The 14,771-nt window shown below is 34.6% G+C and overlaps 1 protein-coding gene across 2 annotated transcripts in view; it reads right to left on the reverse strand.

Annotated features, from left to right (window-relative positions):
* Positions 1-14,771, reverse strand: part of LOC115225425 (protein unc-80 homolog) — a 318,484-nt gene that overhangs the window by 201,808 nt on the left and 101,905 nt on the right. For both annotated transcript variants that reach the window (XM_036498583.1, XM_036498580.1), the window contains 6 exons: positions 11,039-11,226; positions 9,702-9,917; positions 7,778-7,913; positions 6,136-6,399; positions 1,442-1,558; positions 1,105-1,152 (listed from right to left, as the gene is read on the reverse strand). In XM_036498583.1, the coding sequence (XP_036354476.1) occupies positions 1,105-1,152; positions 1,442-1,558; positions 6,136-6,399; positions 7,778-7,913; positions 9,702-9,917; positions 11,039-11,226 (969 nt within the window). The remainder of the gene's footprint in view (positions 1-1,104; positions 1,153-1,441; positions 1,559-6,135; positions 6,400-7,777; positions 7,914-9,701; positions 9,918-11,038; positions 11,227-14,771) is intronic.

A 14,771-nucleotide genomic window follows, 5' to 3' on the forward strand; every position in this document is an offset into this window, starting at 1 on the left:
TATATCAACACCTCTAACGAAATATAGAACTGATGATAATGATGATACTGCACACATGTCAGGAACATGGAAATGCACCTGGTGCTGTAGTAGAAACTTGCATAAAACTTTTGAAAATATAATAATAATAGTAATAATTGGCAATATTATTTTTAGCTACCCAGTCTTAGACAAGTCCAGTTATATTCACAGATGAGATAGATTTGGTAGCTATGTCCACTGGACTACATGCTGACATTTCAACATGAAAATGTATACAAAGCAGTATAAACATTTATCAAACACAGCACATAGCAATGATCTGGTCACAATCATCTGGGGTATGTCTGTCCAGATTGAGAAGAAGATCAAGATCAAACTGTCCAGGTGTAATAATCAATCACCAGAACAAATTGGTCTGTTCTTCAATAGACATACTGATCCCTTATCACCAAAACATTACCTGTAAGGAGGTGGAGTAACTATCAAAGTACATGGATCTTGAAAATGAAACAAGCAAGATGTTGGGTGTGAAAATGAAAACAGTACCAAAATAACTGGATCACTATATATTAAAAGAAATAAACATGACCAAAAACATGTAAACCATACTAGGGCTCATGATGTTACACAAAGTCTAAAAGATAGCCCTGCTAAGTACAATCCACAGGCTACAAAAGATTCTTTCAATTCAGTTATACAACTTAAAATAAATAGCACTTATCTTTACAATTGCTGCCCACTGAAATAATACAATTCACATACATATTCTATGGAATTACCACCAAAACAATATAACACAACATGTACTCCACCAGAATCATCATCCAATAAAATAAAGCACATACTTTCACATAATCAATACTGAATGTTATATCACTAAATTCCCATATAACTTATATGGTACCTAGTCACCACCTATTAGTATAATACAACCTGTACAACCACCCAACACTAAAATACTTAACATCAATTGCATAGCATATCTGAAGCACAAGCATCCCATCAACAAAATAACACAACTCATATGGTACATATTCTGCACAACTGACAAAATACTAACATAACACCCAAAACAACGAAACAAATTTCATAACAAAGCAAAAATTGATGTAGTATACAAACACAATTCTACATCTCCAAAAGGCAATGTTGAATACACCTCAGGAACACCTGGTGGTGCAGTAGAAAGTCATATAAAGCTGTTGAAAACATTATGATAAATAATACTAATACCAATAACAATAATTCATAATAGTAATAACAAAAATACATTTTTTTTCAGAACCTGAATAATTCACCAAACATTGTTTACAATTTTCAAAAAATTGGCTTTGGAATCAAACACGATTTATAAATATGTACACTATTTGTAGAGCAAATAAGAGTGGAGATAAGTTTTTGTCTCTATATACTGCATAATACATGTATAACAATCTGTAAAACACTTGGAAATTGTTACCTTTTCTTTCCTCTGTTCCTTCTACAACCGACAGTGAAGTATTACTACTATGGATTGAATCTGATCGCTCGGCCTGGACTGCAAAACTTATTTTTCTCTCTGTTGGGCTTCCAACAGCTGTATTTAGGAAAAGAAAATAAGAATTTTATTTAAATTTTCATAAAAGTTCAACAAATTTTTAAAGGCTCATAAGTTTCAAAGAGGTAAAAAAAAGCTTTGACATAAATCTTATTACCAAAATTCACAAATTTCTTAAATGTCTAATGCAAGAGAATTATTGAGCAATCTTTCTTTGACACACATACAAGTCTGTCAAGCTAAGTAAAATTGTGGTCATCTTTACATATAGGCATGCCCTTTACAGCTATATAAAGGGCATGCCTATATGTAAGACATATAATTCTGTCTTGAAGTTAAACTAAGTTAAAGTAAAAAGTTATATAAGGTGCAAAATTAAACAAAACACAAAAATAAAGGAGTTAAATAAAAAAAGGTATTGGTATAAAAATTGATAAAAAAAAAAAAAACATTTAATTCAAGCATTTGATGTTAAACATTGAATGAAATATAATTTCAAGAAAAGCTAAAAAAAAAACAGCATGTTATATGCAGACATATTCAGTCATGACATATGCAAACACAAAGAAACAGCTTTAGCTGCAGACTGTCATACACACATAGAAACAAGGACATATACTGATACATACAAATACATGTGTATTCACACTAGCATACAATAACTACAAATGTAACTTGAAAACAAACACAGTCATACATAGTCATACAGACACACACTATTGCAAAGACACAGACATACACAACAGCATAGCTACCAAAGTAATTCAATCTACTTAGTGAAATATGAAACATAAATAAAGTAGGTTCTTCAGAATACACTTTGCTCTGTAATCCAATAACTCTCTCTGCCAAGACATCATGTCACTCAATAAGGTTAAGATTCAAGAAAACATTTTTATTTTATGGATCAGTCTAAAATTGTAAATCTAGAATTTGATTCCATATCAATTTTTAGAGCTTTAGAAGCACTATCTTCTTTCATCTCCTTTTACTACTTTCAGTAATTGGACTATGGCCATTATGGGGTCCTGCCTTGAAGAGTTTAATCAAACAAATAGATCTCAGTAAGTTTACCATGCTTTTAAATTCTTCATCATGTTAGTCGAATTAGTAGATTGACTGACATGTGATTCTTTTATAAACAATGAAATCATCACACTAACAGCAATAACACCTCTTTGATGTAACATTTTCAAAGGTTAAGTAATTTGAATGGTAGCACCAGTATTATTTTCAAGTTCAGGTTATACACATTATGACTACTAGAATATTCAAAAGAACTTGAGATCTTGTTCAGATAAACCAAAAATCAGATAACTGATTTTTGGATAACTGATGTTTGTGTGTATTGGCAAATATTACCTACAAGCCATTGTATATGTTTATTTATTTATTTATTTATTTATTATTATTATTATATGAAAACTCACAGCTTATTTTTCCTTCATTGATCCTGTTGTTACGGGGGCATGCTATGTCAATTATCATACATGTTCTTTCCTTTTTTATTCACCACACCATCTGGTTTCTGATGTCTGGTCAGGTGATTGAACTGAATCATTGCATCCCACAGGATTTTGCAATTCTTATTTTTGGTGACTCCTTCTGGAGTTTGTTCATACCATGTCTTTACTCTTTGTAGGCCATGATTTCCACAAAGCTCCCAATGGATCATTCTTGCCACGGTATCTTTTGTATTCACATTGTGCCAATTTCAGGCATTTGCTAATGATGTGACATACCATTTCACTCCTCTCACCACACATTCTGCATTTGTTGCTATTGGTAGTGTTGTGTATTCAGCACTTCATATAACTGCTCCTTAACGCTTGTTCCTGAGTGCTTCTGTCTCTATCTTCAGGTCACTCCTCCTCATCCATAGCTGCCAGTCATCTGTATCTGTCCTTACATTCACATCTCTCGCAAACTGACCATACATTGTCGTTTCCTTCCATGCTTTTTATTTTTTTACTCTTTTACTTGTTTCAGTCATTTGACTGAGGCCATGTTGGAGCACCACCTTTAGTCGAGGAAATTGACCCCAGGACTTATTCTTTGTAAGCCTAGTACATATTCTATCAGTCTCTTTTGCTGAACCACTAAGTTACGGGAATGTAAGCACACCAGCATCGGTTGTCAAGCAATGTTGGGGGGACAAACACAGACACACAAACATATATATATACATATACATATATACGACGGGTTTCTTTCAGTTTCCGTCTACTAAATCCACTTACAAGGCTTTGGTCAGCCCGAGGCTACAGTAGAAGACACTTGCCCAAGGTGGCACGCAGTGGGATTGAATCTGGAACCATGTGGTTGGTAAGCAAGCTACTTACCACACAGCCACTCCTGCGCCTACTTACCACACAGCCACTCCGGTTTATTTTTTTTAAAACTTTTCTTTAGCTACACAATTTTCAGTTTTGATGATGCTGGCCTTCTTCATGTATTTCAGCAGTGGTTCCACAGCATTTTTTATACACCACCCTAGGTTGTTTTCCTCTGCTTTGATACACTCTTCTGGACAAGTACAACCTCTCAGTGTCACTCTTAGGGTGGAAGGCTCTGTGTACTGCCAACATTTTTCTGGTCTTGGTATCCATTTTCTTCATTACTATCTTTTGCCATTTTATAATTCCTGCTCCATACTGAAGTGATGTTATCACCCATGTATTAACTGCTTGAATTTTATTCCACTCAGTCAATTTTGAGCATCATCATCATCATTATTATTATTATTATTATTATTATTATTATTATTATTAATTATTATTATTATTATTGCCATTGCATGGCTTCTAATGCAGGAGATGTATTACAGTGTCAGCTGTTCACTACCAGTGAACTAAGGTAACCCCTCCTATTTTTCGAGCACCTTCCGGAGTATTCGAGTGGTTCCAAGCAGTGCTGTTTTCTGCAAGTGCTCCACCCTTATTGCAGCCCCTATTTGTTCCATATACTTCTCAAGACTTTTGCTCACTGTTCCCAGGGCTCCAACACTTATTGGTACTACTGCTACCTTTTCCATCGACCACAACTGCTTAACTTCCCAAACTAACCTGTCATATCTCTCAACTTTTCTTTCTTCCTTATCGCATACCTTGTTGTCAGCTGGGTATGCTATATCTATCATCCAGCATAGTTTGTTTTCTTTCTCAATTAAGACTATGCTCGGCTTCCTATTCTCTATCTCATTGTTGCACTGAATCATAAAATCCCATAGGATCTTTGCATTTCTATTTTCGACAATGCCTTCAGGTTTGTGGTTGTACCAATTTTTTGCTCTCTCAAGTCCATACTTGTTACAGAGTGTACAATGGACAAGCCTGGCTATATTGTCATAGTATCTCATATATTCCTTCTGGGCTAGTGGCTTACATTGGCTGGTAATATGCTATACGGTTTTACCATTTTGTCCACAAATTCTGCACTTATCACTTTCTGCTGTGTTGTCTATTCTGTATTTTATGTAGTTTGTTCTTTGTTCTTGCTCTTGGGCAGCACAGATAAGAGCCTCTGTTTCTGTTTTTAAATCACTTTTAGTCATCCACAGCCATCTTTTTTTCTGTCTTTATTATTATTATTATTATTATTATTATTATTATTATTATTATTTCACAGTATATTGTTAGTTTTAGTTCTTAATTCTTTGAATAGTTTTAAATCACTTTTAATTATAGCTTTTGCTTGTATTTGGTAATTTTTCTGGGTAAATTAATACAAGAAACTGTCAATATGAAAATATTACTTTAAAGATGTAAAGTTAGGACTGAAGATTGGATATTTAACAGTATCTAATTTTGGTCCACACATTTATAATAAATGTTTATAATAATTTTCAATCTATCATCTCTCATTGCAATATATAAAGATAAATTTAAAGTGGTGAGCTAGCAGAGTCATTAGTACACCAGACAAAATACTTAGCAGCATTTCATCTGTTTTCATGTTCTGAGTTCAATTTTTGCTAAGGTTGAGTTTGCCTTTCATCCTTTCAGGCTTAATAAAATAAGTACCAGTTGGGCACTTGGGCCAATGCAATTAACTTACCCACTTCCTTGAAATTGCTGGCCTTACACCAAGATTTGATAATGATATTTAAATATAATTATCAATCATTGTCAGATGTCCCTAATCAGCTATGTCTGAGAAGATCTATGTTATTTTGGTAATTAAACAACATATTCCATTTTAATTATGGGCATCTTTTTATTGAGTGACATGCTCTTCTAGCATTTAGAAGTTAATATGTAGTTCTATCACAGATTCTTAAATGTTAATTGTAAATGAGAGCAGAATTTCTGGGTTAATAGCAATTAAATTATAATGATTAAAATATATATGTTCTTAAATTAACTGAGTACAAGTTACAAGGTCATTAGTTTAAAAGTTAATAAAAGAATTGGTTTGGATTCTTAGATATACATTACTAATTTATCTTACCCTAAGTGAGGGATTTAAAAGTTAGCATTAAAAAAAAATCCAAATAATTCTGTAAAAAGAGTTGCTCAAAGAATACATATATTTCAGTTTATAGAACTACTTAATACATGCTATTACAGGTAATGAATGGCTGTAAAAAAGATCAACAGAAAGTTGCCCATACTTACTTGTTGAACCAGATTGCATAGTTTGTGGAACATCTCCTATGTTTGATTCAATACTTTTCTCTGAATGTCCAGGACTACCAATTCCACTACTCCATCTTCGAGTTGTACTTGCTGTTCGCTCCCACACAGCATCTCTCTTTCCCATGCGGGATTTAGGTATATATTGATAGGTTTCTCTCATAAAAGTTGTAATTTCCAGGAGGACTAGGCAAGCAACCATTTTCAAGGCATAAGGGCATTCAGCTCCAGTAAAATTTACAGTAGCTAAAAACAGAAAGCAGTGAATATCTATCTTACATTGCACATTCTAATTATATTATTTGAAGGGAAAAAAGAATCAAATTCTTAAATAATAATAATGTATAAGCAATGGTGGTGGTGGGAATATTATGGGTTTCCCAGATTATTAATTTTGGCTTTTGTCCTTCTACAACATATTTCAATTAGCACATTCTCTAATTGTCTTCAAGCATGTTTCTTCATATCTATAGGTTTGCTCAAATACTTAGTTGAATTAGAACAAATCTACTCAAGTGTTAATGAAATTTATAATATAAAATAAGGACGTCTTTCCTTGAAACATTACAATACATCTAGACTTATTTTATAAATCTTATTGACTGGACTTCATATAAACTATCATTTGTCTCCTTGGACCTTAGTCTTTTATTTATTCTCTAACTACATAAGCAATACCAATATAAGCACCTATAATAACATAATTATCAATTAGTTTTCAAACTATTTTAAAATGTTAACATGTTGATGCATTAAACATGGAAGCATATATACCAGGCAGAGTGATGTATTTTTGAGCTAAGCACTTCATTTCACATTGCTCCCATCCACTCAGCTGTAAATAAGTTTCAACAATAGTTGGGATGTTAACTCAGAGACAGACTGACCACTTGTTCAGCAAGGGAGTCTTGAAATCTCAGTCACTCATACACCATGGAAACTGAATTAAAATCTGGCCTTGTGAGTTATAAGGTTCATGACATACCTACATGTGCCTATGGAATACTCAGCCACTTACAGTGTAATTCAATAAGCAGGTAGTATATTTGATTGAATGATTGAATACTCATTGTCAAAATGAAGAGAAATCCATTTTGTTTTAACTGATTGTTAAAAGGTAAAGTACAAACCAACATGATTGCCAAATGGCAGGATAGATAGACAGAGATAAACACATGATGATATTCCACACAGTTTCCACCAAATTCACTAACAAAACATTGGTTGGCCCAGGTTATAGTAGAAGACACTTTCCCAGGCTGGGATGCAATGGGACTGAATCTGAACCACACAGTTGCAAAATGAGCTTCTTAACTACACAGCATAGTATAGTAAAGGATAAATACAAAATATCCATTATGTATCACAATCATCAGTCATAAGAAAGATGAAATTGAATAATACAAAAATTAGAAAGTGCTTCAAATATAAATTTAAAACAGTCAAAGAAATTGAATTCAAGTGAAATTTCAAAACTATTTTTCTTGATTTCATTTGAATAACCAGGTGGCACTCCAGCATGAATTGGTAATGATGTCTAAAGTAAACTATAAAAGAACTAAAGAAATAACAGTTTTGAACAGAAACAGTTCAGAATAAAATACTTCATACAATATGTATATACCTTCATCTAAAAAATTTTCATTTTCATCTTCCATTCGTAATTCTCTTTTACGCAGCTCATCAGTAACTTCATCGATAACAGTTAGTTTATCAGTGTATTCTTTAGCCATGATGTATTCCAACTGGCTTCCCAAAGTCTATGAATAAAGCATTTATAATATTTACAATAATAAAAAAAAATGTGATTAAAAAAGACAGAAATAATTCTAAGTTTAGCACAAGGCCAGCAATTTTGAAGGGAGTGAGCAAGTCAATTACATCGAACCCAGTATTTAACTGTTAATTTATTTTATAATCCCTGAAAGGACGAAAATCTTAGCAAGATTTGAACTCGGTAAGTAAAGCTTTGGAAGAAATACCACTAAGCATTTTATCCAACGTCTCAACAATTCTGCCACTTTGCCACCTTAACAACAATTAGAAATAATAAAATCAAAATTATCCATATATGAAAAAAAAAAAGTAACTTTTTAAGATTGTCTAAAGAGAGGTACATTGAATATGATGAAATTGAATATTTTTATAAGGGTATAAATATCTAAAGAATTCAGGATTAAAGTTTTAAAGAATGACAAAACTTGAATATCCAGAATATTTTAAGATGTCTTGTGCCATAGTTTTTTATGAGATGAGGATGCTTCTTCAATTCATTTTTACAAGTGAAGACACTAAACATTGTACTCAATGAAGGTAACAATTATCTTCAGTTAATTAACACAACATGTAAGTGTTCCAACAGCAATAATCTACATCTGTTTGAGGGCACTGAGATGTTACTGGCAGAAAAGAGTAGCTAAGTCTACTCTATAAACAAAAATCTATATCAAGCCACTTCTAGTCAAGAAATAACTCTAGTGTTCTTTCAAAAATGTCAACACAATTCTAACATTGTGGCCAATGGCTGAAAGTCAATATCAAGCCAACAGAAACCCATAGGTTTTCCAACATAACAAGTGTTCAGCTATAGTTTGGCTATATTGCAGGCTTCCTAAGTATGACCATGCTATATGTATCTCTAGCCATAATATCTACATATCTACATAGAGACAAATCTCTATGTACTTTGATGATTTCCAAAGTCTTTTGTATCAACTCTTTATATGTTGCAAGATAAGCAATGAAATTCAGATGTAGATATTACAGCTAGAGATACATATATCATGGTCATATTTAGGAAAAATCTCTATGTACTTTGATGATTTCCAAAGTCTTTTGTATCAACTCTTTATATGTTGCAAGATAAGCAATGAAACAAAGGAAGTTAAAACATCTCTAATAATCAGGTCAGGAATAGTAATGTTAACTGATCACAAGTATAAGATGTCTTTACTGAAAATACATATACATTAAATCTTCTTGAAATAATAAATAAGTTAACATACTCTTGGTATTAGTTGAATGCTAAAGTCTAATCAGCTGAAAACTTTGTCAATTACCTAACCTGTTCATGTAACTTCAAGCAATCTTCAATCCATACTTTTCATATACAAGTCAGGTTGGTTCATATTAATCATTTCAATTTTTTATAGTAAATATACCATCTGCTTCAGACACTCAGTGAAGAATGCCCTTACAAAACCTATATAGGTCAATGACAACTATGAGATGGATTTTGAACTTGATTTAAGGAATTTTTTTGGTAAAAAATATTTTTAGAGGTATGAGTTTGTGAATGGCAGTGTTTAAAATCAAATTATTAATTTGTTGTTACAACTACTTGGACATTAGTCAAGTAAATTTAAGTGCTATATCCAACAATCTAATATATTTCCACCTATGATAGGATTTCAGTTTGTAATATCATCTAAGCTAAAACATTAATACTCTATTTGGTTAGTTACAGCAAATTGCCTTTAAAGTATTAAAAAAGAAAAGATATGGCTTTCAGAACAAATGTTGTGTAATTCTCCCTCACTCTGACTCACCTCTGCCCATTGATAAAACATCTTGCCAGCTGCTCTTTGGAAGACTAAGCTACGTCTATAACCTGAAGGTTGCCCCCTGCTTTGCAAGGCTGCAGTTGAATGACGAAATGTTGGTAAGTTGAGTTTCATCCAATTTGGCCAATCCCCATTGTTACAACGGTGTATAAAATGGGCACATTCCAATAACAAAGTTGCTCGGGCAATCACTGGTGCTTCCTGGAGAAGAAAATATAAATTAGATGTTTCATTAAAAGAGACACAATATTTCACTATATTTTACTTCAACCATCATTTCACTGTATTACTATATTATGTATTTCAAATAATACATATTACATACTACACATGACACAACACCATACTACGCTTCAAATGATATATCAATTCTTTCCTCAGCAGCTGTGTTTCTCAAGTGTGTCTCAGATTTTAAAAATATATGATCTAACCCTTTAGCATTCAGTCAAATGCAAGGCTTATTTATTCACATGAATTAATCATACATTATCTCACAGCTTCAAGATTTTCATGATTTAATTGTTTATTTTTATGGGTGACATTGTAGATTATATGCGAGGGACCAAATCTGGCCAGTTTGAACATACAATAAGCAGCATATTTCAGCTGGATATGACTGGTTTAAATGCTAAAGGGTTCAGACTTCATAAAATCTATTCTAATGATTAGGGTGTCATGAAAAATGTATTACTCAAAATTTTGTTATACACAAGTATGATTAGCAAAATTTCCTAAATTTATAAATAATTTTGGTTTTAAGTTTCAATGCAGAATGCACAAGAAATTTTTGTTTGACTTCCAGTGTACCACAGTCAAAAATGATTAAGAACCATTGATCTGCTCTACATTAAACATGACACACCATTCACTACATTAAGATACATCTGTATATTACAAAATACATGACATAACACTGTACTACACTATATATGCTACTTCATTCATTATACATTGTTGTACAACACTACAATGAAAGACCGTTTGTGTGATTGCTCAAGTTGCTTAAAATCACATTCATTCATCAGTTTGAAGGAAGGACACATTGTTGTCACAGATATACAAAAAGATGGGCCAGTCAGGGTTAGACCAATTCTTTAATCACAAATCTGTTTGACAAGGTCTAACCTAGCATTAAACACTGACATCATTTCACCACAACTACATTTCACATAACACAGCATTCGGTATCTGTACAACACAGCACACCATGTAGGATATAAATCGTGGGCAAGAAATCATAAACATAACAATCACTAACCAATGACTAACATTGTAATATAAAAAAAGAAACTAAGAAAAGAAGAATATAGCAAAAGACTTGCCAGAGTCAACATTGCAGCAACAAGCTGCGGATCAGGTAAAGAACCTGGAGCACAACATTCTAGTAAAAATGAGAATCTCATCATTCCAGATTTGATGACATACTGATCAACCAGCTTTTTCTCTCTCCGGAACCACATATCATTTTCTGCATGGTCCGTCGTATCATTTGAACCACTTGCCCGAGCATCTGTATTTTGAGGGAAGTAATCAAACAACAACAAAAATGAAACAGGGGGTATTACAACAAAGATAATTTTTTATAATGATAATAATAGTAATAAATGATTCAAAAGGCATGAAATTTAACTGAACTAAAAATTTCATTTCTTCATTCTACCATCCAAAAGATATAATATTTTGGAACTGGTGTTTTTAAGTATGCACAATAAATTAATAAATAAAACACCTGTACTAGATGGTTCTTCCAATGTCCTTTTATTTTCTGCTTTTTTATTAAACACAAATTTTGATATAGGTAATTTGATAATAGATAGATTGACATGGTATATTTACTTCTCAAAAATACTCCCAACTATAATGATTAATCAATTGATTGTTACATTCCACATCTCAGTTTCCTTTGTAGAGGTTCCAAGGCCCTATATTTCCAGGAAAGTGAACTACAAATTATGGCATTCACGTCTACATTGTAGGAATTAGGAACATAAAGGAAGTGAAATGGCTTCAAAAGGAAATGGAAACTGTGTTGTGGCGTTACCTTAATTCAAACTTAGATCATGTCATATCTGACACACAATATTTATCAGGTATGTCAAAAGCTTTGTCTAATTAAAATTGACTCATTTTTCTCAACAATAGCAGTCCTCACTAATGCCATGTTCTTTGAAAATATAACTCTGTTTATTGTTTACTCAATATACACCTAAAAACTGGAAGTAGTCCAACTGCATTAAGCCAGCAATATACATACATACATACATATATATATATGTATATATATACACATGTATATATATATTATATATATATATATATATATATGTATATATATACACGTGTATATATATTATATATATATATATATATATATATGTTATATATATCACGTGTATATATATATATATATATATATATATATATGTATATATATACCACATGTATATATATACACATGTATATATATACACATGTATATATATATATATATATATATTATTATATTATATATATATATATATATATGTAAGTAATTAATATATATGTATATATAATACACGTGTATATATATATATATATATATATATATATATATATATATGTTACTTGAAGCCTTTGACGAAGTGGAAGGGGGTATAGCTACACATGGGGTAGAAGACAACTGGACGTTTCTGAGGGACAACCTGCTGAAAGCCGCTGACCAGATCTGTGGTGGTGCAAAGTCCCCTTAAGACCCAAAATAACGTGGGGTGGAACAAATTGTTGACAGGGCTATTAGACAAAAGAAACAGGCTTGGAAGGCCTGGAAGAACGGTGGTAGCAGGGAAGGGTATCAGACTGCCAGAAGGGAAGCTAGGAGACAGGTCTATCTAGCCAGAGGGGAAGCAGATAAGAGAAAATTTGCCAATGTCCTGCGCCGTGAGGATGAAAGACTTGAGGTATTTCGTGTTGCAAGACAGTGTGTGAGAGAGAATCGTGATGTGGTAGGAGAGAAATGTGTTCGCATGGAGGATGGTTCACTTGCGCTAAATGAGGATGCAAAGAGAGAAGCTTGGAGACGCCACTATGAAAGGTTACTGAATGAGGAAAATGAATGGGATAAAAGAGTCTGCCGAATGTTGACTCTACAGAGGGACCAGCTATCCGAGTTGATAGTTCCGTGGTAGCTAAGGCAATTAGAAGCATGAAGACAGGGAAAGCCCCAGGCCCATCAGGAATTACTGCAGAGATGCTCAAAATATCTGGCAGTGTCGGCTATAACCTAGTCACCCGTATAGTCAACCAGGTGATACACGAAGGAGTCATACCCAATGACTGGTGCAGCAGCATACTAGTCAACTGCTACAAAGGTAAAGGTGATGCCCTAGATACAAATAATTACAGAGGTATCAAGCTGTTGGATCAAGTAATGAAGGTTACGGAGAGGGTCATAGCCCAACTAATTAGAGAGAGAGTTAGTTTAGATGAGATGCAGTTTGGGTTCGTGCCAGGGAAAAGTACCACTGATGCTATATTCCTGGTAAGGCAGCTGCAGGAGAAATACCTAGCCAAAGATAAGCCCCTGTACCTGGCTTTCGTTGACATGGAGAAAGCTTTTGATAGGGTCCCCCGATCCCTTATCTGGTGGTCAATGAGGAAACTAGGGATAGATGAATGGCTGGTGAGGACTGTGCAAGCCATGTACAGAGATGCCGTAAGTAAGGTTAGGGTTGGCAACATGTACACAGAAGAATTCAAAGTAGAGGTTGGGGTCCACCAGGGTTCAGTACTCAGCCCCCTCCTATTTATCATAGTACTCCAGGCAATTACGGAGGAATTCAAGACAGGCTGTCCCTGGGAGCTCCTCTACGCTGACGACCTTGCTCTTATTGCTGAGTCACTATCAGAACTGGAGGAGAAGTTCCAGGTGTGGAAGGAGGGTTTAGAATCAAGGGGCCTTAGAGTCAACCTAGCTAAAACCAAAGTACTAATAAGTAGAAAGGTAGACAATCCACAAATATCTTCAGGAAGATGGCCCTGCTCGATCTGTAGAAAAGGTGTAGGTAGAAACTCTATAAGATGTACCCAGTGTAAGCTATGGACACATAAGAGGTGCAGCAATGTCAAAGGTAGGCTAACTGGGAAGATAGTTTTTGTATGTGGCAGATGCTCGGGAGCATTAACCTCCGAAAATCTGCAGAAAACAACTTCCGTCACTTTCCAGGGGGAAAAACTAGAAGTAGTTGATAGCTTCCGTTATCTAGGTGACCAAGTCAGTAGTGGGGGTGGGTGCACTGAAAGTGTAACTGCTAGAATAAGAATAGCCTGGGCAAAGTTTAGGGAGCTCTTACCTCTGCTGGTGACTAAAGGCCTCTCGCTCAGAGTAGTAAAGGCAGACTGTATGATGCGTGTGTACGAACAGCCATGCTACATGGCAGCGAAACATGGGCTGTGACTGCTGAGGACATGCGTAAGCTCGTGAGGAATGAAGCCAGTATGCTCCGATGGATGTGTAATGTCAGTGTACATACTCGACAGAGCGTTAGCACCTTGAGAGAAATGTTGTACCTAAGAAGCATCAGTTGTGGTGTGCAAGAGAGACGATTGCGCTGGTATGGTCATGTGGCGAGAATGGATGAAGATAGGTGTGTGAGAAAGTGCCAATCCCTAGCGGTTGAGGGAACCCGTGGAAGAGGTAGACCCAGGAAAACCTGGGACGAGGTGGTGAAGCACGACCTTCGAACTTTAGGCCTCACTGAGGAAATGACCAGAGACCGAGACCTTTGGAAATATTCTGTACGTGAGAAGACCAGGCAGGACAAGTGAGCCCAGCCCACTTATGAATGCCTTTCCTCCCTTGGACACAAAGACCGGTTGAGGCAAGCGAAGTCGATATAGAACCTCATCCGACGACAGACACCATGCCAACCCCCCATGCTTGCGAAGACATGTTGGGGCAAGCGAAATCGAAATCGAAATCGAAACCGAATTGAACCAGCCAGGATCCCTGGCCTGGTGGTACGTAAAAAGCACTATCCGACTCGTGGCCGTGGCACGTAAAATACTCCAATGCGA

Source organism: Octopus sinensis, linkage group LG2, assembly GCF_006345805.1.
Source record: "Octopus sinensis linkage group LG2, ASM634580v1, whole genome shotgun sequence".
Classification (NCBI taxonomy): domain Eukaryota; kingdom Metazoa; phylum Mollusca; class Cephalopoda; order Octopoda; family Octopodidae; genus Octopus; species Octopus sinensis.